Here is a 25,945-nt window from a genome sequence, read left to right on the forward strand (position 1 = left end):
GGTGTCACAATACTTTATGTGAAAACCAAAAGAAGAACGTATGCCTGGGGAGTAGTATCCTAATTCAGAGCCATTTCAGGACGTGCTGGTGCTGGTTGGTGGTGCTGACCTGAAAAACAATCAAGTCCTGGCTTGCTTAGGTGGCTGAAAGGAAAACTCTGCTTTGTCCCTGAAATCCTGAGCCTGCACAGATTGGAACTCAGTTCCTCAGTATCCTCGTATGTGCTAGGGCAGAGAATTGTAGATGGCTTTTGAAGTCTTAACTTGAGTGCCGCGGTTAATGGAGTGATGTTCCACTGAGTGATAAGGCTTTTCTAATTTTTCTTATTATGTTTTAGAGAGTCCCTTGCTGGACAAGAGAATGATAACTCTGGGGATAACTGACAGCATAGGGTTTGAAGGAGTGGTGTTGCAAGCAAGAAGTGCCAGAAGAAAACCTATGACCTTCAGGTATGACCTTTGAAAGGAAACTCTGGAAATGCACTCAAGGAGGAAAGGAATGCCCGGGAAGCCTTACAGCTGAGCACCCCTAAAACATTCCTCATTGCAATCAATGAGCTTGATTCCAAAGCTGCTCCTTTGACTTTTTTCAGCTCTTTTCTGTGTATTCTCACGTATAACCAGCCCCAGTTCTGAGGAAATGGATTCCGTGACTCCTAGTGCTTCATCCCTGCTTTCCTTTTGTGACTTGAAATATCCTTATGTTGTCCCAGGGACCACCGGGAGCAGATTTTGATTCGAATGGATGCCTCACCTGTGCAGTTCCCGCCGCTTCTGTCCAATTCATAGCCTGTCTCACACTGACAGCTGAACAGGCCTGGAAGGTTGTGGCAGGTTCCGAAAACACAGATGTTTGGAAGGGAACACTCATCGATATCTTGGGAAGAGATTAAAAAGAAGAGGAGGGGGACAAAATTAAATTTATTTTTTGCTAAAGAAAACTGATTTATGTAATTATTATGTTATTAAGGAAATGAAAACTGACACCAATCTAGAGGTTTCTCCAATGGACTTTTTAGGTGATTTACTACATATTAAGAACTTGCTTTTTCTCAGTCTATTACATGCCAAGCAGTGGGCTATGCAGTATAAACACACATACACATACATATATGTATATATGTACACACACATATATAATTTATGATGTTTCATGCAGTTCCACATCACTTTGGTAAAATAAGAGGCAAATAGACCACCTTAGGCTAAATTCTTTGGTTGTTTTTAATCTGTACATTCACATACATTCACTGTTTCTGCTGTGGGTTAAAACTGTTAAGAACCACAAAGGCTTTGCGGTAACTTTTACAACCAGTTTTATAATCCTCTGCAGCCCTGGAACAATGGTGTGTGTTTGCTATTGTTGATGGAGTCTAAAAGCTGCAGATGCTTCTTCCACACCGCTGTCCCTGCCTCACTTGAACATTCTGCTTTTGTATTGACATGTGGACACATTTTCTGCCTTGAGACTGGCTCTAAATAGCCATGACTGCTCTGCTAGCAGTGATTTATATTAAGAACAAACAAACAAACAAAACCTCCCCTGATAGCATTAAGAGTAGCCGAAGGTTCTCTGTGACTATTTATGTTAGCAGAGGTGGCACAGTACCTGTTTTCCTTGGATGTTTGGAGTAACAAAAGTAAACAAGGCATTAGGCACATGATCAAAAGTACAATCTGGTTTCTTGCCTCTGAGGAATTTTATATCAAACTCTGCATATTTAATATAAACTGTATAAAGAATATCCAATGGTTCCATAACAAAGAAAAGTCTTTACATAGAACCATATAAGGGAATCTGTATACATGTCATGGCTAGAAGACTCACTGAGTTAATGTGCTATTTATAAGCGATAACTATTAGTTAAGACATTAATTAGGATCTTGTTTAAACTTTAGTCCACTGCCATTATTTGTCTGTTTCTACTGAAATCTTTAGTTTACTACAGTCACTAATTCTCAATAAAGAATAATGTGCTTAATTTTGACAAGTGTGGGTAAAGAGAAGAATCTTATATTTCCTAATGGGATCCATCTTTAGCCAGCAGGCTCCCAAGACTCTCATCTTGTCTTACCAATATGTCTCAGAAAGACAGAGCCTTGAGCTGAGAGACACCATGACACATGGCATTAGCCTTAAGGGGCCCCCTACTAAATGGATCTGCAAAAGATAGTTTCATGTTCATATAAGATATTTAGAGACCAAGTGATACATCTAGAATTCTACATAGAGAAAAGACTATGTGCTCTGTAGAAACCAAAGTAGAACAGAAATTAAAAACTGTGATATCATATTTAAAGAAAACCATTCCATGGGACATTATCAGGCACTTTGAGATTTTTCCTCTAGCAATGGATGAATAGGTTGCATTGAGTTAACTGCACTTGGTTACCCTCTCTCTCCTATGATCAATAGGTTTACTCTTGCAGACCAGCTTCCCCATCAGTTACCTTCACAGGCTTTGCCATCAGCACTGGGCACGAAGCCCATGTCACATTCACAGCGGTATCCTCCAGGGACGTTTAGGCACTGACCATTGCCACACAGATTCACATTCTCAGAGCACTCATCAAGGTCTATAGTGGAAAGAAACACAAGTTACTTATAGTTAGGAGCTTTCCAATTCCCCAGGGCCAACAGTTTTCATAATTCTCAACTTCTTGAATGTAGTGGCATCTCATCTTAATTTCTATTTGACACTTAAAACCATTTATACTTCTCCTTTGATGTTAATTTAATAGCTAATGAATATGGGGGACGTTCAGATGCAGAATCCTGAATGCTAAATTATCCTTAATGATGTAAAATGAATGATCAGTCCAATGAATCATTCAAACTAAGGGTCTTTTTCAAGCAGGCTCATCAAAATGAGGACACACCTATGCGAAAAATAACACACCATGGTTTATGTCTATTTCCCAAGGGCAGGCTCAGCTTAGCTGGGAAGCAAAGAACTAGAAGAGTAACTCTAGAGGAGACCAAAAATCCAAGCCCACTTCATCTCTGCTGAGGTTTGTTAATAATCCCAGGCATTAAATATCAAACACGTGAACTATACATGCCTAATACATGACACCTGGAGTGGTTTTAAAAAGTAAAGGGAGGCTAAAGATGATACAACATTACTGGGTTAGGCCAAAACAATTTCAAATATAAAATTTTCAGTGAGTTAAAAAAGATTCCAGGCAAATCACTTACTAGGCCTTAGCCACTTGTAAATCTGAATGACTCCTTATAAGCAAAGTGTTCAAGATAAATGAAAGTTTGAGCCATCTGGACAGTTACGTTTCCTAATGGCCAATGAGAAATGGACTTTAATGTCTTATTCAATACCACTGATGTTAAAAAAAAGTGTTGTCTGTGTATTCATATTCATATAAACATGTATATCAAATTTATAGTCATGTTTCTAATTATACATAGTGACATATGTATGTCATGGTAACTCATTAGAGCTGAGAAGAAAATATCAATAACATATTGTAAAACTGGAAATGATTGGATTCCTTACAAAGTAGGTACAAAATTTTACTTATACCTATGTGAAATCATAGTGATGATGGCTGAATCAGAAATTGACCTGATGCAGAATATCTGATTCCCTTTTCCTTACATAGCTTCTTACAGCAAGCTCACTCTTTTGATTTTGGTATGGAAAATGAGTCAACAGTGAGAAGTGGACACAAAAATATAAAGGCTAACATTATAAAAAGGGGTGTGATTTGTTTTCAACTAATGACAATGATATATGTATTTATTATGTAACTATCTATATATCCATCTATCCATCCATTCACTCACCCACCTTCTATCTATATAATTATTTGTTTAGCTTCTGAGGTCTTCCTAAGTGACCTGGCTTCAAATTTCCATTTCACAAGAACATAGTTTTAAACAACTTATCTTCTGTTAAAAATGGCCTAAAGCTGACCCAGTCTTCAGGAAGAGATGGATGATCTGAGAAATGTGGAACACCTTGCTTCTCTGACTGCTGTTCGCACAGTGATTTTCAGCACGAACCTACCTGTACATGTGAAGCCATCACCCGTGTATCCTTCCTTGCAGAGGCATCGGTAAGAGCCCATGGTGTTTCTGCAGTCTGCATGCTGGCTGCACATATGGGTTCCATTCGAGCATTCATCCAGATCTTGAGGAAAAAGGTCACATCATTATGAACAGAAAATGTGACATTTAAAAATCAATTATGCATGCATTGAATTTTTCTTTACAGAATGAACACTGTCATATTTGTAATCTTTGCAGTCACGAGAAGCAATTTCTATTTTCTAACTTACCCGTGCACTTAATGCCGTCTCCAATCCACCCAGGGCTGCAGCTACATTTGAAGCTTCCTGCTGTGTTGGTACATACAGCATGTCTGTCACAATTGTGTGCTCCAATTTCACATTCATTGATGTCTGGAAAAATAACCAGTGGTTTTAAAAAGAAGTGTAGTGCAGATGCCTTTTTGGTCTTTTAAATAGCTTAGCAATATTCAACAGTTGACTCTCTTTAGTTGCAAACAGTAAAATAGCGATCAGTTTAGTGCCCACACATAGACTCTACATCTATTAGTAGCTTTACAGTTCAATTCATAAAGATAGAACAATAGGATGCTAGTTGCCATTATTTTTTTAATGATTTATTTATTTATGCATATAAGAGCAGGGTACAGGCCAGAGATGTGGGGGGTGAGAGGATCCACCAGAGACAGAGTGGGGAACAGAACAGGCAGATCTACTGAAATACACTGCTGAGGGGAACAGCAGGTGAGACAGGAGAGGTCTGCTGCGCCATGTGGGTTTCTCCCTGGCCAGCCGAGGATCGAACTCATGCTGCAGATGGCTTCATAGTGCGGTGCTTAACCCCTTGCGCCACCAGGGAGGCCCGCTAGTTGCCATTATTAACTCTACTTATTTTCCATTAATTTAATGTAAGTGTCCAGTCACTGCAAAACAAAAGGAACTTCTTTCCAGCTGAAGACCCTAAAAAGTGAGCCACCTAAAGATCAGCACCATTGACACCCCCAATCATGTCTCTATTCCCATTATTTTTATTAAGTCAACTATACAGGAATGGTGAACATTGTTCTCTTTATCTCATATAAAGGCACACAGAGCTATTGGCATATTAGAAAAATTTTCCATCATATTTATAGATTAAATGTTTTACTCTTAAATGTAAAATACTATAGGCAATTATGCTTTACTTCTATAAAAACTGAACTTTAAATATAGCTAATTCAAGGATTTACAGAGAATTTTCTCAAGCAATGTGTGAACTGTCCTTTTTCCTAGCTTCTTAGAAAACACACTGGAGGCCCAAACCTTCTTCCATATTTCATGTAAAACTCAAATCAATCCAATGGGAATTTTTAGTGAAAGTAATACCACAATAAGATGACAGTACTAAAAGTCTCCAAATTCTCAAAATCTCTCCATTTTTCAAAACTCCACTTCCAAATTTAGCCAAGATAGATTCTATACTATGAAGTATTATAGAAAAGAATATAAAGTATATAGTGAATTATGTTTTTTTCCCCTGTGATATTGTGATTTTTACTAAGAAACATGTATTTAGTCTTCATCCCAGTTTCTGGCAAAAAGCTCCTAAAATCCTTGGGATTTCATAAGTGATGAGAACGATAAAGGTGTCTTTTGTTATGCTGATAAGGTGACTTGCAAAGTAAGGAAGGATAAAGGAGAACTAAACCTGTGATCAGAAGTTTGGAACTTTCAAGTCCCATTCTCCTGAGCCTCCAGGGAGGGAAGAGTTGTTGAAGGGTGAATGAATGGCCAATGATTTGATCAGTCAGCCTACATAAAATCCAAAGGGATGATATTCAGAGAGTTTCTAGCTTGGTGAATGCTCTCCCTGTCAGGGAGGTTCAGGGAGACTGTTTCCTAGGAGAGAGCATGGAGGTTCCACACCTTTCCCCATATGTTTCTCTATGCATGTCCTTCATCTACCCTTCTTGAGTTCTATCCTTTTGTAATAAACAGGTAATTTCTGGCTTCATGAGTTCTGTGAATCACTCTAGCAAACTAATCGAACCCCAAAAGAGGATGATGAGAACCTCTGATTTATGGAATTTATAACAAGTCAGTCAGAAGTACAGGTAACAATCTGGACTTGCGATTGGCATCTGAATTGGGGGCCATCTTATGGGACTGAGCCCTTATCCTATGGAGTCTGACGCTACCTCTGGGTAAATAGTATTAGAATTAACTTGAATTGTAAGACACCCAGTTGGTGATCAGAATTGAAATTGGTACCAGCATCTTATTTCCCCAAATTAATCCATTATATGAGGAAAGACAGACACTAAACATCATAACTTTTTCACCAGCTAAGCACAAGAACTCAAGTATGGATATTATGGTTCCATATGGAAGCCGATGTCTAACACAAAACTTAGGTCAAGAGGAATAATTTTGGGACATGAAACATTGCAAGACTCTTCAGTGACCACTGAATAGTGTCATGAAAAAGAAACTGGGCATGAAACTTCTATTCAGCCTTTTGCTTACTTAAGAAGCCCAATTAAGTGATTTGAAAGTGTTTGGAAATATGCTGTTTATTAAAAGCTCCACTTGAAGCTCATCTGAAGTGGCTTTTTCATAACTTCCAGAGCAAATAAAAATAATGACATTTTCCCTACAAAAAATTCTGTAATATCACTAATAATCATAAAAATGGAAACATGCCTGGAAGAATATTCTTGAAACTACAGTGTATTGTATAGATGAATTTTAATGTAACCTTGGCAGTCACATGAACCTGTTGAGTTATTACAGCAGGTCAAGGGAGGCACATACCAGGCAGCTTGAGACTTGGGACTGGGAGCCTTAACCAACTGAATAATTGAGCACGGCACATTCCAAGGAAATGAGGAGGAAGGCCAGGCCAGGGATAACAGAGGTAAGCAGGCAGGGGAATTCAAGAAAGGCTGTCTGACCTACCAGGCTCCCCAGCAGGGCAATCAACACTTCTTTCTTTCTCAGATCATCATTCCCCTCCCAGAGTTAATGACACAAACCACCACTTTGGCAGAATCCTGTCTTAATTTTTCCCCTTTATTTATCATTATCTCAGAGTTAGCTAGAAACAACGAACTTCAATTGCAAAAGCATTAAAGCCTCCAGATGTTACAGAAGCAAGGAATTTTCTAAGTGGAAGAATTCTACTTTGCTAATCCTGAGTTTCTCAGAGAAGGGGCCTTGCAAGGGTCCCAAGGTCAGTGAAGGTCAGAGCCAGGGCCTCCTGGAACTCAGCTGCCCTGCCAGTTGTTTGGACGCTTATGCTTAGTTCACAGCTGCCTAATCAAGCTCATTTCTATAGTTACATCGGGACTTTATCCTAGATCCTGCTTTATGAAATTTTCAAAATCTTGCTGAGTATTAACAGATTTATAGAAATATTTACTCATCTTTTCTACCAAGCACAATTTTCCAGAGATCATAGCCTGCTTACATTGCAATGCTGTGATTTTTTTCTTTCCAACTTTCTAATGACCAAAGTTTACCCTTATTTTCATGTGGAACCTTGAACCTTCCATATTTAATCTTATAATTAAGAAATTCTTCATTTTGTAAAAGGAATGCCTCCTTTTATGCTAGTATAAGTTTCTGATTTAGGAAAATAACTATAATTTAATGGCAATGTTTTTAAGGGGAAAAGAAATATATTGCAAGAGGCTATGTATCATGGGCTTTGGGATACTAGGAGAAACTCAGAGACCACTATTCAAAACCACTATGTGTTTTGTGAATAGTTCTGTAAGTCATTAACTCAATGGCTTACATTCTCAGTAAGTGACAAGAGACTTGGTTATAAAGTACTGAAGCATCTCTGAGGGGGTGTGTGTGTGTGTCTGTGCATGACAGCAAGCATGCTTGTGTGTGCACATGCCAAGTATTATTCATTAATCATTTCCATGGCATACTTGGGCCGAAGACCATATTTATTAATAAAAGCAAACAGAGGGGAAACTGAGCCATAAGGAAAACAAATAAACAAAAATGCTGCATTCAAACGCTCTATTCTTCAATGATGTGAAGGAAACAGAGCACATGTCTGCCAAGAACATCTCTTTCTGTACAAATGTTCTCTTTCCCCTACAAGTTTGCTCCAGACAGAAAATTCCTTTTAAGATTAAGAATAAGCAGAAGCCAAGAAAAGCAAAGAAATTCAAATTTAGGGCTGACACTGCAACCTCCTCACCAAAGCTCCCTCACAAAGGCTCAAAGATCCTACTTGTGGGGCTCTCTTGATGGGCAAGGGCGTGGTCAAACAGACCCCAGACACAAGTCGTGGGTGTGTTCCCACACATTTGAGTGTGTTCTGGGCTGCTCTGGTCTCCTCTGATCATCGCAGGGAGAGGGTGAGGGTGTACCACACAAATACCTGTGCCATCTGGGTCTCAGTCACATGGGCCATGAACTGGCAGAGCTGGCTGCTGTGGAAGCTCCTGGATCAGGCGTGGGGGAAGAGGGCGTCAGAGTGAATGGGGAGGCCAAACATGAAGGCTCTTGGATTCTTAATTTGGGTCCATATTTAAGCCAAAACTTTTTAACTGAACACCCACAGAGTTTTCACAGGCTGAGGGCCAGTGGGGGACAATTAGCAGTGATAAGAAGCTGGAGAGAAATAGGCACAAATTCTCACTGAGTTCTAACAGTTTTCAAGTATATGATTCTGTCTTATGGACTAAGCCCCATCAACCATCTTCCTCGTGAGAAAAGAAATGGATAGTTCAAGAAATGAAATTGCCCAGAAACCCTGTTATTTTAACTGAGAACAATTTCGACTTTAATGGTATATCTGAATCACTAACTGAGCCTACAAATTAGCTGTGAAAGCCAGAACTCCCGACGGATGGCACCTACCAGCAGCCGGGTTTTGCCTTCCTAATTTGTTGTCTAATTACACTTTCGTAGCATGAGCAGCAGAAGCCTTGATGCGGGCCACAGAAAAATTGTAATCCAACACCCTGATTCCAAGGATAGAAAAACTATATCCCAAGTTTCAAGCAAATGTACATTCTTCCTCCACTAAACTGAACCTTCCCTTCAGCAATGCCCATGATTTGGACAGAGCTTAAGGAGAAAAAAGAAACCCATGTGGGCTGGGAATGTAAGTCAGTGGGTGGATTCTGAGCACTGCTAAAGTGATTGGGGGGAAAACATGTTTATTTGTTACAATGGAAACAATCCGTAATGACAGGGAGCTGAAATATTTAGACAAAGTTGTAATGGAACCCAGAGGACATTTCTTTTAGTACTCATGAAACAAAGTTCCTCCCTATGAAATAGCACACATATTTGTATAATTCCTTTATAGGACACTCATTAAAAAATACATACAAACATATGTATACATATGCATGTGTGTGTGTGTTTACAGATAGATGTGGATCTACATATATTTATTTTTTCTGTCATCAAAACATAGTTTCAGGTCTGTTCTGTATGTTATGTGTTGGGTGGGTTGCTTATCCCATTAGGCAAGATACATATCTCTATTTACATTACTTGCCTGGGGCACGACGAATACTTGCCCTTCACATGACTGTCACCGAGGTAATTTGATGGTATTCTAAATTGTGATGGACACTACTTTTAAACTAAAAGAGCCCCAGTTACATGGGATTTAAAAAAAAAAAATATTTGGGCTTAGAATTTTTCAAACTTGTTTTTAAATACACCAAACTTGCTGCCAATTTCTGTTTGTATAAGTCATTTCCAATAAAATGTGATGCCCTTGGTTGTTAATAACAATATTTACAGAGGACCTCTTTTTCTTCCTTCTCTAGCACACCCACTTCTTCAATACTTCCCAGAAGGGGTGATTCACCAAAGGAATACTTGTATAACTGCAGAGGACTCTGGTGATTTCTTCCAGCTCATGGACCAACGGAAGAACAGAATTCGGAGTTCCTCTCCTTCACACAAAAATTTCACATACCTGTGCTACTATAATACTAAAGGGGTTGTGAAATGCAAGTCTTCTCTGTACATTGTAGCTGGTTTATGAAAGTGAAAAATCATTAGGGTACAATTTAAAAGTGAGTAAAGGGAGTGAGAGGGGGCACATTGGCCCTTGAAAGAGGATATCATACTTCTTGGACTTGCAAATCTCTGACTATGTGTACACAATTTACCAAAAGACGGATGTGCATAATGTAAAAGTGGTGTTATCTTATCTAATGTGGAATCCACAGCTCTCTTCACCAGTCTTAGTATCAGTGTAAACTCAATTATGAGAAGTTAGCCTTTAAATGTAGAGAGTAAGATTTTCCTCCTTTAAACTGATTTTGCTCATGTACAAGTAAATAGTAACATAGACTTTTGTTAGACTAGAAGTTGTGTTTTAAAAGTGGCTTCTTGATACTGTCTATAGGCCTCATTCTATGACAACAAGAGCTATTATTTATTGACCTACTACTATATGCCAAGCACTGTATAAAGGATACTGTATACATTATATCTCATTTACCTAACAGGGTTTTTAATATTGCATTAAAATTTAAGTTTTGTTTCAAGGTAAGAGGACTAAAATAATCAGACTCTGCACATGCCTCTGTTAGCTGGAATTTGGAGCATGGAATTCAAGAGACCATTTCGCATAGGAAATGAAGACTGTCCCCTTAGATTAACTTCTCCCTTCATAAGCAGGATGATTCTCTGGATTGAATTTCAGTGAGTTCAATTAAACTAAACAATGATATTAGCCTCTATTAGGAGGCTTTCTTGAAAAATGTTGATATAATTAATAAAAGGTTCTAAAAATTTATCAACTATACCAATCTGCAAATATTTTAATGTTTGAAGTAACACGAGCTCAGAGAACAGGCTTTTGGAATTAAAGTCTCATTTGTCGGTTATCTAGTTCAAGTTCACTGTGGTCAACATTATGTTTAAAGTTATGCTATCTGCCATAATCTGTTGTATTATCATAACTAACTACAGTAAAAATTTATTACATTATTTTACTTAACATCATTTCTCAAGTTTGAAAATACCAACTAAACACTTAAAAATAGTATCATTCACCTAGGTAATTTCTTCCATTTAACATTTAATAGAAAAATCTCCTGCAAATCTTGTGAAAGGATTTCCTTATGTGCTATTGGTATTACAGAATTACAAATGATTAAATTATTATCCTTAATAAGTTTGCTAAGCCCCAGGAATAAAGACTTATTTGGGCTAAAACAATTTAATAGATCAACAAAGTAGATTAATTTAAGGAATGGGAAGAAGAAAAATGAAGATTAATGAAGTATATGAATAGTAGAATGTGCTTTTATTTTTAAGTAATTTCAGTTATAAAATCATAACCAAGTGTTAGCAGTGGAAGCTATTGGGAAAGTCTTGCTTTTAATGAGGGAACATGAATATTTGCTAATTAGCAACTTAACTACTTTGATATAAAAATGGGATTTTAAACTCAAAAAAATGTGTTATTTGTAGTGGTAATTTATCCAATATGCTTTTTCCATAGATAAAGAAAAACAACAACCTTGGCGAGCATCCATTCTAAAGTATAACAAATTTCAAACATATAGAGACTATGTTAATGAAAATGTTATATAAAGCACTTTATAATACAATTAAAATGTTAAAAATTTAAAATTTATATTAATGTACAATTATGGTAGTGGCCTCTTAATCATCTATTTTATTGTTTGATTTTAAAAAACATACCTGTGCAGCCAGTTTTTCCTTTTTTGCCTGAATAGCCCATATCACAGTGGCAGATGAATGAGCCTTTAGTGTTTTCACAGCTCCCACTTAGGCAGATATTTGGATTCAGGTCACATTCATTGACATCTGTAAAACATCGATATTATTAAAACATATCCCCATTTGTTTCATATCATTGAATACTTTTTCCCTGAGATAAAACAACTGTGACAAATAAATTAGAAAAGGTGGAATTCTTTCACTGAAAAAAAAATTTATTATACTTATGAAGCTTACTCCACATTTGTTTTCTATATTGCAGGCTAATCATGCAGACTGGCTTTTTATTTGGGCGGCAAGCAGGAGGCCAAGTAATCAAATAAACTGGTTAACTCTGGGCTAAGTATAGAGACTGTTTATGGGACAGTCCAGAAAACTTTTTAAAATAGCATATTCTGTTGCAAGATGAAAGTTTAATTCAGCCTGCATGATGCCAATTCAGTTTCCAGCTTTTTAAAGAAACGACAGATGAACTAGTAGATCTAACGCAGATAGTTACAAACTTCACTTCTTCCCTACATTAAAAATTATGATTTTTTTATGACATGCACTTAAATTTCTAGGATTTCACAAATGTTCAGTAAGGATTTTCTAAAAATATAAATGTGATACAATTTAAATATTTTCAATTCTAGGCTCTCTCTTCTGGCCAAGAGAGAGTAAGTAACAGAGACCAAATTTACTTCCCTACCTGAAACAATTACAACAAAAAGGACAATATATGCAATAAAAGACAGTGATTATTTCTGAGGCAAACTAGGTGAGCTCCACAAATGCCCCAGATTACTGTTTGGGAGAGTTTTAAGGCCATGACAGAGAGAGAGAGATTGCAAATAGAATCAGACATCATCCCTGAGGAGATGAAGCTGGAACTGCTGGAAGGCCAAAGTAGCTAGATTTCATAGAATACAGCAAAGACCAGAAGAGAGCTGAACATAAAGAGAGCTCCAGAGAACAGCAGAGGGTCTCAGTCAAGTATTTTAGTGAGTGGATCAGCACATTCATATAAGGAAACTACTCGAAACTGGCAGAAGTACTACCCAGAAGAATTAGAGGGAACAATCATCAGAGTTCACAAAATACCTGGAATTGTGCCTGTTCCTGTTAGCCAGACTGGAAAACCTCATAATTCACAAGGACTTGGGTAGATTATCCAAAGGGTCTTGCCTTAGTAATGGAGCAAAATTAGCCCTAGACTAATTTTTGCTAAAAGCATAAAAGCAGGATTTTGAAAGGATCAATTTCTTTCCAAATAATTTAACTGTGTTTCAGGATAAAGCTCAAGGATATTTCTAGGAATACAAAAACATTCAGCACCTAGTAAGGCAAAATTTATAGTCTGGCATGTAATAAAAAATTACCAGGAATTCAGTGAAACAGGAAAATATGACTCATAATGAAGAGGAAAGTCAGTTTATTGAAATGATCCAGAACTGACACAGATGACAGAATCAGTAGATAAAGACATGAAAACAGTTAGGAGAACTTTATTCCATATGTCTAAAAACCCAGATTTATTAAGCACAGACACAGAAGATATGAAAAAAAAAAAAGAACCAAATCAAACTTTCAGAAAAGAAAACTACAAAGTCTGAGATTAAAAATACACTGAATAGGATTAGAGGCAGAAGAAAAGTTGAACAAATTTGAAGACAGCAATAGAAACTCTCCAAAACAAGTACAATTGATTCTAGAGCTTATTGAATTCTTGTCAGAAAATGAATCTTGCTTGCCTTTTAGTAAAATGTCTTAAAAACCCGAACTCTGGTCACAGGATAAGAAGGGCTAAGTGGGCAGAAGTAATGTATGGACATGAAAGAAGTATCATCTGGAACTGATCAGTGGTTAGTTCAGTCCATGTAACCATGTACCATACCTGATAAGAGCATCATATCACAGTCACAAGAAAGTTGCTCTGTGGAACGCTGGCTTGAGGATATTAGTACCAAGGGCCTAAATAACCTTACTTTTCCTAGAAGTTCTATCAACCCCCTCAAATAATCTTTATTTAATAGAAGAGAGATTGTGAAGTATCAGCCATGCTAAATTGTCTTCTGTGCTTACCTACACAAGTCTTCATGTCTTCAGATGCCATGAACCCATCATAACACAAGCACCTGTACTCTCCTGGGATGTTTGTACACTGGCCACCATCACAGATATTGGGGTTATCTTCACACTCATCAATGTCTGCAGAGGATAAAATCAACAATGCATGCTGTTGATTTTGGTTCTGTTATGCAGCGATGAAAAAGTTAACTGACCCAAGTCAAACATACAAGACAATTAGTTCTCAAATCCAAATGCAGCTTTATATAAATGATCCCATCAGATTATCTTGGATTAAAATGGAGAGATCCGGTTTCAAGATTCAATACATAATGTTCACTGTCCACGCTGACTTAGAAGTCCAATTTAATTAGCAATTTTATATCTGATATAAATTTATCATTCAAAATGATTATGAATCTTATTTTTCTAATTGTCAAATTTAAATACCCAAGGTCTGTCATCTTCTGTTTTAAAGCTATTTTAAGGTGAATATTGCTTAAAATAAACATAGCTACTTAAGACTCATAAAAATATTTATTTTCAACATTTAATTAATGTAGCCAAATTTATATATAGGGATTTAGGGAGATTTTTCTAAAGCCAATAAAATAATTTTGGCTTCTACACCCAAGTTCTCTTAAATCAAAAGCAAAATCAAAAGCAGTATCATCCACTTCATTTCTTATCTCTAGCGAGTTAAAGACTCTTCATCCAGACTGATATGACAGAAAGCATAAATTAGATCAGCAATTCTCAAATTTATGGGGTGTCCAAATTGCTTGGAGAACTTGTGAAAACAGATTACTGGCATTTACCCCCAGAAGTTTCTGATTCAGTAGATCTGGGGTAGGGCCCAAGATTTTGCATTCCAAAACAGTATTAGGTGATACTGATGCCGTTGACTCAAGAACGCACCTGAGTAGCACTGAATTGGGTTTAAAGTTCAGATTCCCCAAAATTCTGATCAATGAAGAAATATACTTTAACTCCATTTATTGAGTATGTGCCGGGTGCATGCTAAGTGCTGGACATGTTGTTATATGCAGCCAGTTTGAACTATCTTATAGGTGAGGGATCTGATGCTGAAATCTTAATCAAAAAAAGACACAGCTAAAATAAGTGACAAAACAAAGATACAAACTCAGGACTGTTAGACTCCAAAGCATGGGCCCTGAACCACTTTACATAGGGACCTTTTATTGAGAGATTTCAGAAAGAGGGTAAAACCTACTCACCAGTACATGACCTCTGGTCGGGCATTAATGCAAATCCTGGCTGACAACTACATTCATAGCTGCCCTCAGAGTTTGTGCAGAAGGTCTCACAGCCACCATTCATTATGCTGCATTCATCAATGTCTAAGAAAAATGAAAATTGAAAATATTACCACCATTTTCTGTATTTATTATCATGGAATGTTTTTAAAGTTTCCAGGCACGGATCAAATAAACAAACAAAGAGCATCTGAGAGCAACTGGAAGCCACTGCATTGCTAATTTCCTTAAAAATTATTAACTGCCCACCTAAAGATGAGATGCTAATAGTGAAGAGACAAGACACTATCCCTGCTTCACTATGCTTACTTGCAGCTGGGAGCTAGATGAAGAATTAATTACATACTCCATGGTGTGTCACATGCTGTCAAGGAGAAGTGCTGGGTGCTAAGAGAACACATCCCACCCATGACAATGGGAACATGGATGAAATCCTCAGGGTCAGGGATTCAGTCGCAAACTTGACATCCAGTTTAACTGGCTGAGGTTGCAATCCTTTTCAAGATCTAAGTAGGGGTTCTGAGTCGTCCTCAGCCATGTTTCAGAAGAATTTGGTCTGACTTATGGCTTTGGGTGGAAACCATGTGAGACTTGGCAGTTCTACATGATGTACAACCCAAGTCAGGCAAAAACTAGAAGTTCCTTCAAAGTCTCACTTTGACTTTGGGCACAATAAAGCCACAGGGATTTCTATACCATTCTTGCCAGCACACTAAACCTTCAGAGGGCCAGCTACAAACCAAAACACTTGTCCCATGAAACCCCATCTTTAAGGATGACAGGCCTGGCCTCTATCTCAATCAAAGACATGACAATACTATGGTCTTCTTTCCAATAACAGTTGAAATCTTTTAGCTGATTTAAACCACTCAACGGTAGAGACTGCACTCTGTGTTTGGTGTCTTTTTCAACACACTCCATTTATTTCAGCTCGTGAGCAGTCACTTGCTGATTGGTCCTGGTCTGCAAGTGCGTGACCAAAGGTGCACTACCATGTGTACCAGAGCATGGCTCACAAGATACTTGTTAGAGCAGAAACCTTTTTTTATGCTCCTTTTAACTGATTCTTTAAGCAGACAAAGGAGGTGAGATGCAATGAGCATGAGCCATGATGAGAAGAATTTTACTTACAGGGAAATAAGAAAGATGTAGTTAAAGTAACTAGTGATAGAAACAGAAATCAGAGGAAATTGCTTGAGGGTTTTAGAAAGGGACTAGATAATATAAAACATGGAACTTACCAACACAAAACAGCCTATCAGGAGTTGAGTGATAGCCAGGGTTGCAGGCACACTGGTATTTCCCTATGAGGTTCACACAGCGGCCATGAGGACAGAGGTTGGCACTCAGCTCACACTCGTTGATATCTGTGTAGAAAATGAGAATAAATTCGTCCATAAGCTTTTGACTCCGGCAGAGGTATAAATCGAATGTCTTACCACACAGTAAGTGGTCTTCATCCTTACCTATACAAGCTGAGATGTTGGGGGATAGTTGATGACCTGGAGGGCATTCACAGCGATAACTTCCGTCTGTGTTTAGGCAGGTACCTCCACGGCATAGGAGAGGGTCTCTCTGACACTCATCGATGTCTGCAAAATGGAAATGACCCATGTTCAGGATGCTGGTGGTGCCTTCCCCAGGTCCTCCTGACCTTCCCAGTGCACCCCTGAAACAGCTGTTGGGACTCCTAGCTATTAATGGTTCACAGGCTTTCTTCCTGTGCATCTCACTCAAAAATGCCTGAGAGGAGAAAGACTATATATCCAACCCCCATTGCCACCACCCCTGCACCCAGTGCTAAGGCCCACCCATGGCCAATGACTGACTGATCTGACATGCGTGCATGTAAACTTCTCCTTGCTTTAAAGTGGGACAACCTTCTGGTATCATCCACCTTCCAGAGCTCCCCTGTGGGATGTGGCTAAAGTCAAAATGCTGCTCAACTCTTTTTTCTTCTCTCCCTTCCCCCTGCCCTAACCTGCTTCCCTCACTTCCTTACAGGTGTCCCCTGAGAGAGCTTCCTTCAAAAAATCTCCATCTCAACCTGGTTCCAAAGGAATCTGATCAAATACAAGCAGTTTAATCAATCTCCTTTTGAGAAATGTTATCCCTTTCCTTGATGTGATCCCTAATACAGTATATGCTTCAATAGTTCTCTTCCCTGAGGTGTCTATTCCAGGCATTAAACTCACTTCTCAGGGACCCAAAACTAGAGGCCACCCCCCACCTCACAGTATGAATCCTTCATTCCTTCTGCGTGTCAGTCTCCCATCACCACAGGCTGAGTCCTGAGTCACTGGCCAAGAAACCAGCGTACTGGGAGAGCAGGAAGCACACAGGAATTAGGCTATGAGTCATCAAAGCTTTAAGGCTGCTCTCTTTTTTTTTCCTTGCACTGATCAAATGGTGACACACTTACCCATGCAGTTCTTCATCATCATGAATCCACTTTCATAGCCTTCATCGCACTTGCATTCAAAGTCCCCGGGGGTGTTGACACACTGTCCTCGCCCACAGAGATCAGGCGATATGCGGCATTCATCAATATCTGACAAAAAACGGCAAGTGGCAGCAAGTAAGTGCCAGTAAATTCTTGTAACGACGTGTTAAAGGTGAAGCATTCTAAAGGGCATCCCTCCCACCTGAGCCCCACCACCAACCTGTACAGTTTCTTTCCTCGGAATCCAGTGCAAAGCCACTGTCACACTTGCACTTAAAGCTGCCGATGGTATTTCTGCACTTCCCGTGTGTGCAAAGGCTGGGAATCATCTTACACTCATTGATATCTTCAAGAAAGAGAAAATGTGGGATAAGTTCATGAACAAGCAACTATTTTAAACTCAGGAGGTAGGAGGGCCTTGACTTAAGATATTGGCAATACTCGTTTTAAAGACTGTGGTAATCCAAGAAAATAGGACTTTGCATGCATTTCTAGTCTTTTAAATGTCTACATTTTAGAAAGCATTGTTAAGGAAGCAAAGAGTGTGTTTATTTGGACTCTTAGAGCCAGTACATTGCCTAACACATACTGAACACTTAATAACCATATGTTGAACGAATGCATAAATATTCTAAATCTAAATAGTGTCTATACTTAAAGCATGTAGGTTATTGGAATATATTGTCCCACAGCAACCAATAGAAAGTGTAGTGGAATGAGATATTCAATTTGTGCTTTTTGATGCTTTTTTGGATATGCCTAAATTACAAGAATTTCAAAGAAGATGTCATTTGTAATTCAAATTATTTTCAAATAATGTATGGCATTAAAAATATTTTCTCACTATTATATACCATTAAGCTTTCATTAATATAATTAAAAGATTTCATTACGCAGTAGGAGACAGTATATGTACTGTACGGGTTTCTCCTTATAAGAGCCTTTCCAGTGCAAGACTGAAAGCTCAATAAATACAAATTCATTTCTACAAAATTTTGTAAGAGACAGAATGCAGATTAAACCTCAACAACATCAAGTTATTCCATGGAAATTAATTGTGCCACTGTCTTTGGAGGCAAATGCCTCAAGTTTCTTTGAATTTACTTAAGAGACATTTAAAAACTGTCTAAAAACTGTCTCTCTAAACAATGATTTTAACTCCTAGGAATTCTAGGACCACACATTTGGTAGAAAAAAAAAAGTCTACGCTTTTTATATAAGGATAATTGAGGGATATTTATATTCCCTGTTTTTATAAGTTGACTTATTTATGTAATCTAATAACTAGCTCCAGACTCTCAAAACCTAACAGGAGACACAATGGGAAACCAGTACAAAATTCTATACTCAGAACATTAACTGGGGCTCTCTGAAAAACTGCATTTCTGTGTAACCAATGTGGTTTTTCCATACACTGAAGTAGACGTGTTCTATATCATTGTGCATAAGAAGCTATATCAATTTAGGAACTAAATTAAATGTGAAAGTCCATATTTTGCACATGGATTGTAGATTCTAGCATAATAAACTGAAATAACATTTGAAACATCATAGAACGGTGTTTGCCACAAGAATGAATTTCACCATATTTGGACAAAGAAGACCTGTCACTGGGTTTCCACATTACTCAGCCTCCATTATCTATATTCAGGTGATATGGGTGTTTCAAATGATCAGATAAAAGGTTATAACATATGGCTTTAGCAGATTGGGATAGTATCGAAATCCACTTTAACACTTAAATATTACTGGGATGTCTCATTAAGTCCTGAGATGTAGAAAAAGAAAATCCACTATGGAGTGAGCAATTTGCTCTCTATTACTCAGAAGGCACAAAATATGTGCTGAGATGATCAAGGCATTGACCGCAGGGACATAGCCAAAGTACAATAATCGTCCTGTTCCCAGAACTTCCTGTGACTGTAAAAAGAAAAGCAATTTATCAGTACAGCCGTAGTACCTTTGAAGAAAGGTTTTCCATTTGTTATTTCTTTTGTGGCAAATCCAGGTCCTCTGGGACAGAGCTCCTCATACTCAGGTGTGTTCCTCATAGGACACTCCTCGCATTCCTTGGTACCCCAGGCTGCACCCACAGAACAGCAGCAGGCGTCCATGCGGTGGCGGCCAGCAATAGGCAGAGTACACTCCTCATCATCGTAGATCAAGTAACAGGTTTCCGTGCGGATGTCTGCCAGAGGGAACAGAGGAGGCTCAGGAGAGCTAGTCTGTTTTCACTGCCCCAACCTGCCAGCACTGAGCCAGGCAAAGTACAGTATACATAACACTTGGCTGTAATCTTAGTGACTGAAATTAATTCTTTTCCTCAAAAGTAATGCAAGTTTTGGGGTGGGTATCCCTGCCTTAATAGACTCATCTCTTTGGCAACTCGTATTTATTTGTAGCTCTGATTTGTAGAAAGTTTCCTTGAGGCTTTTTTTGGGGCTCATTCTACATAAGGAGCAGCATGCGGAGAAATCCCACAATGCTGTTCTCCCTGGACAGACATGCCCATAACCAATGCATGCAATCCATGAAGTCCTGGCATAGCCCTCTAGCTAAAAGAAAACTACATTTCTTTAACTTCCACATGTGCTTAAGTGCACATTCTTCACACATGGGATACATCTAGTCCCAAGCCCAAATTCATGTGATCATGAATCAGACCAGAGAAACACACCAAAGGTCAGAAGACCTGGAATTTGGTACGTTCTGGCACTAAGAAGTCACTTGTCTTAGATTATTTAACCCTCAGCCAGAATTTCCACATCTATAAAATAATGTGGTATTCAGCTCTCATGGGAGCACTGTGAGGATCAAAGAACATGATCATCTGAAAATTTCAAAGCATAATTAAAATATAAGACATTATTTTCTCTCTCTTTCTCCTTTACAATGTGGTCACTAATCATTCACCTAAGTGCCCAAGCTTCCTTTAATGTTACAGAAAGCTTCTGAAACTTTTATTTAACTTGCCTCTATTAAGATGGATCATTTTAAAATAAACCTTAAATTGAACACTGAAGCATCATTCAACAATTGAATAACCCGGAAGAGGATTCTCATTAAATGCAGATTGCTCTTAAACAAAGAAGCTAAGACAGAATTAGATTAATTGACATCCACAATTACCAAAAAAAATAAATAAAAATGCAAGCCCCTGAATTCCAGCTTTTTTAGTCCATATTGCTTACATAACAAACCATAAGTTCTATATTTAAAGGTTTGTTAGTTCTAATTTGTAAATGATCCAAATCCCCTAACCATTTACTACTCTCTTAACCACCTACAATGGTCCTTCAATAGACACTCTGCAGAGTAATATGCTTTCAGATACATGATGTGACTGAAGGTCATTTGTAGTGTCATGGACTCAGAAACCAGTGATGCAAGGGTCATATCACTGGCAGTCAGAAGCCATAGCAGTAATGTCAGGATAAATCTACTAGACACCACAAAATGACTTTGGGGTCTCAGATTTGCTGCCACTGTGAGTCCACTTGGTGGTTTTTGGAGAATTCAGACTGAATATATCCAGTCTCTTCCACATCATTGTCACTTGGGTTCTAGTAATTGGCATGGAGAATCCCATCATAAGTAGGAGTAACAATCCTTGGTGTTCACTCTTCAAGACTGGCACTCTACTCCTGATACACACAGGGTTTCCTACAAGGACCTGACCTTCTGGCCAGTGGCAGGGCATTCCTATCAGACATGAGCTACAGTATCCAACAAAGCGAAAGTATTCTTTCACCACTGACTTGAAGCCTATAGTCCATGGTATACAGAGAGGAAACTTAAGAGCTCTGGAATAAGAACTGTGAGGGTAGTGATTTGTGAACTAGTTATGTATCAATAAAGGTCAAGGGTTTTTCTTCATTAGCATGTTCTTCACCCTTTTTATAAAAATAAACAAAAACCTTGAGTCAGAAAGGCTATTTGTCAAGGAACCCATCATGGATTCCAGTGGCAATATTGGATTTGGGGTGTATCTGTACTTGCTATTAAGTATTCAGCTCTATCTTGTTCACTGAGTTCTGAATACTCTTTAAGAAATGATCATTATAGGGCCTCCCCGGTGGCGCAACGGTTGAGCGCTGGGTTGCGAAGCTGCCCGCAGCCTCTGCGACGCCGGTTCGATCCCCGGCTGCTCCCCGGCCACCGGAGGAGGGTCCCACATGGCGCGCAGACCTCTCCTGCCGCCCGCTGCTCCCCTCAGCAGTGTACTTCGGTCCTTCTGCCTGCTCTGCTCCCCGCTCTGGCTCTGGTGAATTCTCTCACCCTCCCACGCTTCTGACTGTACCCAGTGCTTGTATAAATAAATAAAAAATAAAAAATAAATAAATAAATAAATAAAAATCTTTAAAAAAAAAAAAAAAGAAATGATCATTATAAAAGTAATGAGCTGATGATTTACCTAGGCAGATCCTCCCGGTGGCATCCAAAGTCATCCCATTGGGACACTGACACTTAAATGAACCCCTAGAATTAACACATATGCCATTTTTGCATACTCCTGGGAACACTTCACATTCATTTATATCTATGAAGGAAAAAAAATGAAGTTAATATATCTGTATAATATCACTGTTTTATTGCAGTCATGGATTTACAATTATTCTTACAACAAACATAACAAGTTCACAAAACGAGCTTGACTCCCAATAGTTTGTGTAGAATTTCTAATATGTCTGAATATCAATCAGATTGAGTTCACTTACTATTAAACACACAAGAGTTTTCTTTAGAGAAAGGCTAAGCAGTCCCCCAAAAATGTATAACTAGTACATACTAGCAATGTCTCAAACTGTTCTGTCAAAGTCTTATGGTCCCAGCTTAAATTGGGGAAAGTTGCAAGATGCTCATGTTCATTCTCTCATCATTCACCCAATATCTCTTAAATGAACCAGTTCTTCCCAGTTTGTTTAATGACAGCAGTATGTTCTCTGCACTTAATTTGGAAAAATATTCACCATCAGGTTAATCCAAAGAAAGGCATTTACTTGCCAGTGCCAGAAAAAGGGAGTGTTAACTAAGAAATTCACACACTGTGTCTCTATTTAGAAGAAATAACTTTCTAAGCCAAGGCTGTTGAAAAGAGTATTCTAAAACTTCCTTGTAAGAGAGATAAATGGAGAGGGGAAATTTACCTTGTTTTTTTTTTTTTTTAATATTGTTCTTCAGATCACTTTTACACCAAAATGTGGAGCTGAGGTCAGATAAGTTATTAACAGTGGATCTGAAGCAGAGATAGGCCAAAGAATTCAGTCATCATTTGGAAAGGAAAATCTTGGGTGGGGGTTTTTGTGTTCCTCTTTATTTTAGCAGGAAAAAAAAGTTCATTTCATTCCACATATGGGACTAATTGCTGCTTTTAAAATTTTTCAGCTGCTGTGTCATGTCAGGTTGTGTTAGTCACCCTGACCTATGTCTATCTGGGACTCCATGAGAAAGAATCCAGTAAACTGGAGAGAATCCACATAGACTTTCAAAAATGAGGCAATAGAATATGTTCATGACCATCAAACAAACAAACAAAACTAGGACAAACCAACAAAAATGTAAATTTTGCAGCCTCAACAAAAACTTCCTTTTTTCTCTTTTTGATAGGTAGCAATTTGAAAATGCAGTCACTCTAAACTGTGTTCAGCCTGAAAGGTTTTAGCCACCTGCTTTTTGGTCATGGTGATCTGACACTGGCAATAACATGTATATGTTTGTGAAATGAACTTTTGTCATGTTCTGCTGCTCTCATTTCTTTCTCTGCTGAATATTTCTCACTGTGAAGATACATGACAGCTTCATCCAGCCAAGTGAGCACAAGCATTCTTAATGCACACATACATTTATGGTTTATATATAATCAAAAATACCTTCACATTGTGTTCCCTTAATCCTCGAATAGCCTTTACCACAGATGGGATCTGTAAAACAAACAAACAAACAAAAAACAAATTTGAGATAACAAACTCCAGACTTTGCACGGACATAGTTATGACATAGTATAAGAAACACGCAAGAGGACCTGGAACATGAAATTGGTTTTGTTGCTATGAATAAGTTTGAGGTAACAAAGTGTTCCTGAGATTGCATATGCGAAAAAGAAGGAATTATCTTCCTTAATAAGGCTCAATTCCTCTGAGACATTCTTAAAATCGCAAAGCACCCAAAAGAGGGTGGAAAGACTAAGAAGGAAATTGACTTGCTCTTAGTCCTAAAATTAGAATCACACTACACTACAGATTATAACAAGAATAAGGAAAATAATGTTTAGAAATTCAAGATCTCCATGCCCTGCAGCACTCAGACTATATAAATTCATACATTTATAGATCTAAAAATGGAATCAACATAATCATCAGCAAGCCTCTCAAAGCTCAGCTTTGCATCAGATGTAAAGGTTTAGTGATGAATACTAGTTCCTACCATCAATCAGTTTTTTGAAAGAAAATCTGTGCCTCTGAAAAGCTCAGAATCCCTAATCATGAGACTCCAAAGATAGCCAATTAGAATTGCTGATCCAGGAAAGTAACACTAGCTAATCACATTACAATGTGGTGATAGAAAATAATAAACCATGTAAATATATAAAATTATTGTCCATGACATGTCTCTTAGTATCTTATTCAACAATATGTTTCATTGAGGTCATCAGAATTAAATCTTCTAAAATTCTAATGCGAACCTAAGTGAATAAAATATTGGGCTCCTCCTTTATTTAAAAAAAAAAGTGACAAGTGAAATGACCACATTTCTCTCACCGACTTGGCAGAGGGTACATGGGCTCCCCCAGGCAGCACCAAGGGAGGAACAGCACTCAGACTTTAAGGTGGCTCCATTGATGTTGATCTCACATCGCCCATCGATGACAGTCTGCCAGCAAGTGCCCTTGATGGTTTCTGCGGGGGTGAAGGGGGAAGGGATGATATTTAATAGGTGTTTAACAGAATCTTCATCAAAAATCCAAACATGTCTATTATTGGACATTGCTGAATTTTAGCAATAATAAAATCAGGAAAAAAGGGATAGGATCATTTATAATCTCACTCATTCATACTTAAGTTCTTTTACAATAAAAGTAGACATTAAATATAGCAGCATTGATAAACATAGGAAAATCATTTCCAGAGAGATAAATACCTATGCAGATGGTTTTTGTTGCATCCAAAGTACTTTCAGGAGAACATTCACAAATAAAAGATCCTGCACTGTTCTTGCAGACACCATTAATGCAAGGGCTCGATTCACATTCATCGATGTCTAAAACAAAAACAAGTCTACGTTACTGCTTAAAGCTAGAATTGTGCACAAATGAATACTTAAAACTTTGGCCTCATTGCTAGCACATATTCTACATTACATAGTGCAGTTAGCCTAAATATTTCTTTTTCTGGACTAGATGAAATGCCAAAAATAGTAACTAAGTACATCACTATAATACAGAATCTAGCACATGGCTAAATCTATCAGAAAATCTGGAGTAAATGTGGGATTTCTGAGTTATTAATCAAAAAGCAAGTAGGCAATGTTTTCTTCATCTATTAAATGATTACAAATAAAATTCCATTTGCAACAAATGCAAAAAGAATACTTTCAAATGACATTTAAACACAAAATAATGGCAAGCAAAATAACAATTGCAGGTAAGTACTGTCGGTGGATAACCAAGTGGGTGCAAATGCCATTTAGAACACAGAATCTCAACTAAAGTGACAAAATAGTCTCAAATAGAAGTGGCACTAATCCATTTCATGGTTTTCTAATGGAATTCCAAAAGACAGCAAAGTACATGGTCTAAGAACAAAAAGGTAGTTTACCTTCACAAGTTTTTAGTTCGGGTTTGTATATAAATCCCTTGGGGCAGGTACAGACAAAACTTCCAGGAGTGTTTCTACATTGTCCATTGTCACAAAGCAGACTGTTCAATGCACATTCATTAATATCTGGAAAACCAATGAAAATGAGCTATTAAAAGAGAGATCCCTTGCATGAAATTTCTTTGCTCTTTTACATTAGATTTTAAAGATCATGATGATATAATCAATTCAAGTAAAGAGGTAAAACTCGTGTACCACTGAATTTTGCTTACATATTAGGAAAATAGGACCTTGGCCTGATTTTCTGTATTAAGTATCTACAAAATCTAAAGTCGCCAGACACTGTTCAACTCACTTCATTCTTCAACAGGAAGATAATCTGGATTTTCTGGAAATCATTAATCTTCACTTTATATAATTGCTTCATTATACAAGAATTAAAAGGACTAATCTTATTGATTAAATGAACCAAATAAATATCTAGAAAGTGATCTATCTTTGATATGTGTTAGTTCTAGGATAAGTGTTTCTTCCTTAGAATAACTTAAATGGTCTCTAATTATGTTATATATTCATATAAAATATGAAACAATCTATAAAGTTTATAATTGTGA

At 37.8% G+C, this 25,945-nt stretch overlaps 1 protein-coding gene across 2 annotated transcripts in view; it reads right to left on the reverse strand.

The window, feature by feature from the left end:
• Nucleotides 1-25,945, reverse strand: part of FBN1 (fibrillin 1) — a 238,049-nt gene that overhangs the window by 56,367 nt on the left and 155,737 nt on the right. Inside the window, exons 19-35 of one of the 2 annotated variants that reach the window (XM_037502430.2) lie at nucleotides 25,332-25,457; nucleotides 24,655-24,774; nucleotides 24,276-24,413; nucleotides 23,388-23,438; nucleotides 21,932-22,057; nucleotides 19,478-19,705; nucleotides 17,738-17,863; nucleotides 17,497-17,625; nucleotides 16,541-16,666; nucleotides 16,316-16,441; nucleotides 15,036-15,158; nucleotides 13,813-13,938; nucleotides 11,710-11,835; nucleotides 4,297-4,419; nucleotides 4,026-4,148; nucleotides 2,452-2,577; nucleotides 755-877 (exon numbers count right to left, since the gene is read on the reverse strand). In XM_037502430.2, the coding sequence (XP_037358327.1) occupies nucleotides 755-877; nucleotides 2,452-2,577; nucleotides 4,026-4,148; nucleotides 4,297-4,419; nucleotides 11,710-11,835; nucleotides 13,813-13,938; nucleotides 15,036-15,158; nucleotides 16,316-16,441; nucleotides 16,541-16,666; nucleotides 17,497-17,625; nucleotides 17,738-17,863; nucleotides 19,478-19,705; nucleotides 21,932-22,057; nucleotides 23,388-23,438; nucleotides 24,276-24,413; nucleotides 24,655-24,774; nucleotides 25,332-25,457 (2,166 nt within the window). The remainder of the gene's footprint in view (nucleotides 1-754; nucleotides 878-2,451; nucleotides 2,578-4,025; nucleotides 4,149-4,296; nucleotides 4,420-11,709; nucleotides 11,836-13,812; nucleotides 13,939-15,035; nucleotides 15,159-16,315; nucleotides 16,442-16,540; nucleotides 16,667-17,496; nucleotides 17,626-17,737; nucleotides 17,864-19,477; nucleotides 19,706-21,931; nucleotides 22,058-23,387; nucleotides 23,439-24,275; nucleotides 24,414-24,654; nucleotides 24,775-25,331; nucleotides 25,458-25,945) is intronic. The other variant, XM_054701293.1, reaches the window with a different exon arrangement.

The sequence above is a fragment of the Talpa occidentalis genome, unplaced genomic scaffold (assembly GCF_014898055.3).
Source record: "Talpa occidentalis isolate TD23 unplaced genomic scaffold, MPIMG_talOcc4v2.1 talOcc4.11, whole genome shotgun sequence".
NCBI lineage: Eukaryota > Metazoa > Chordata > Mammalia > Eulipotyphla > Talpidae > Talpa > Talpa occidentalis.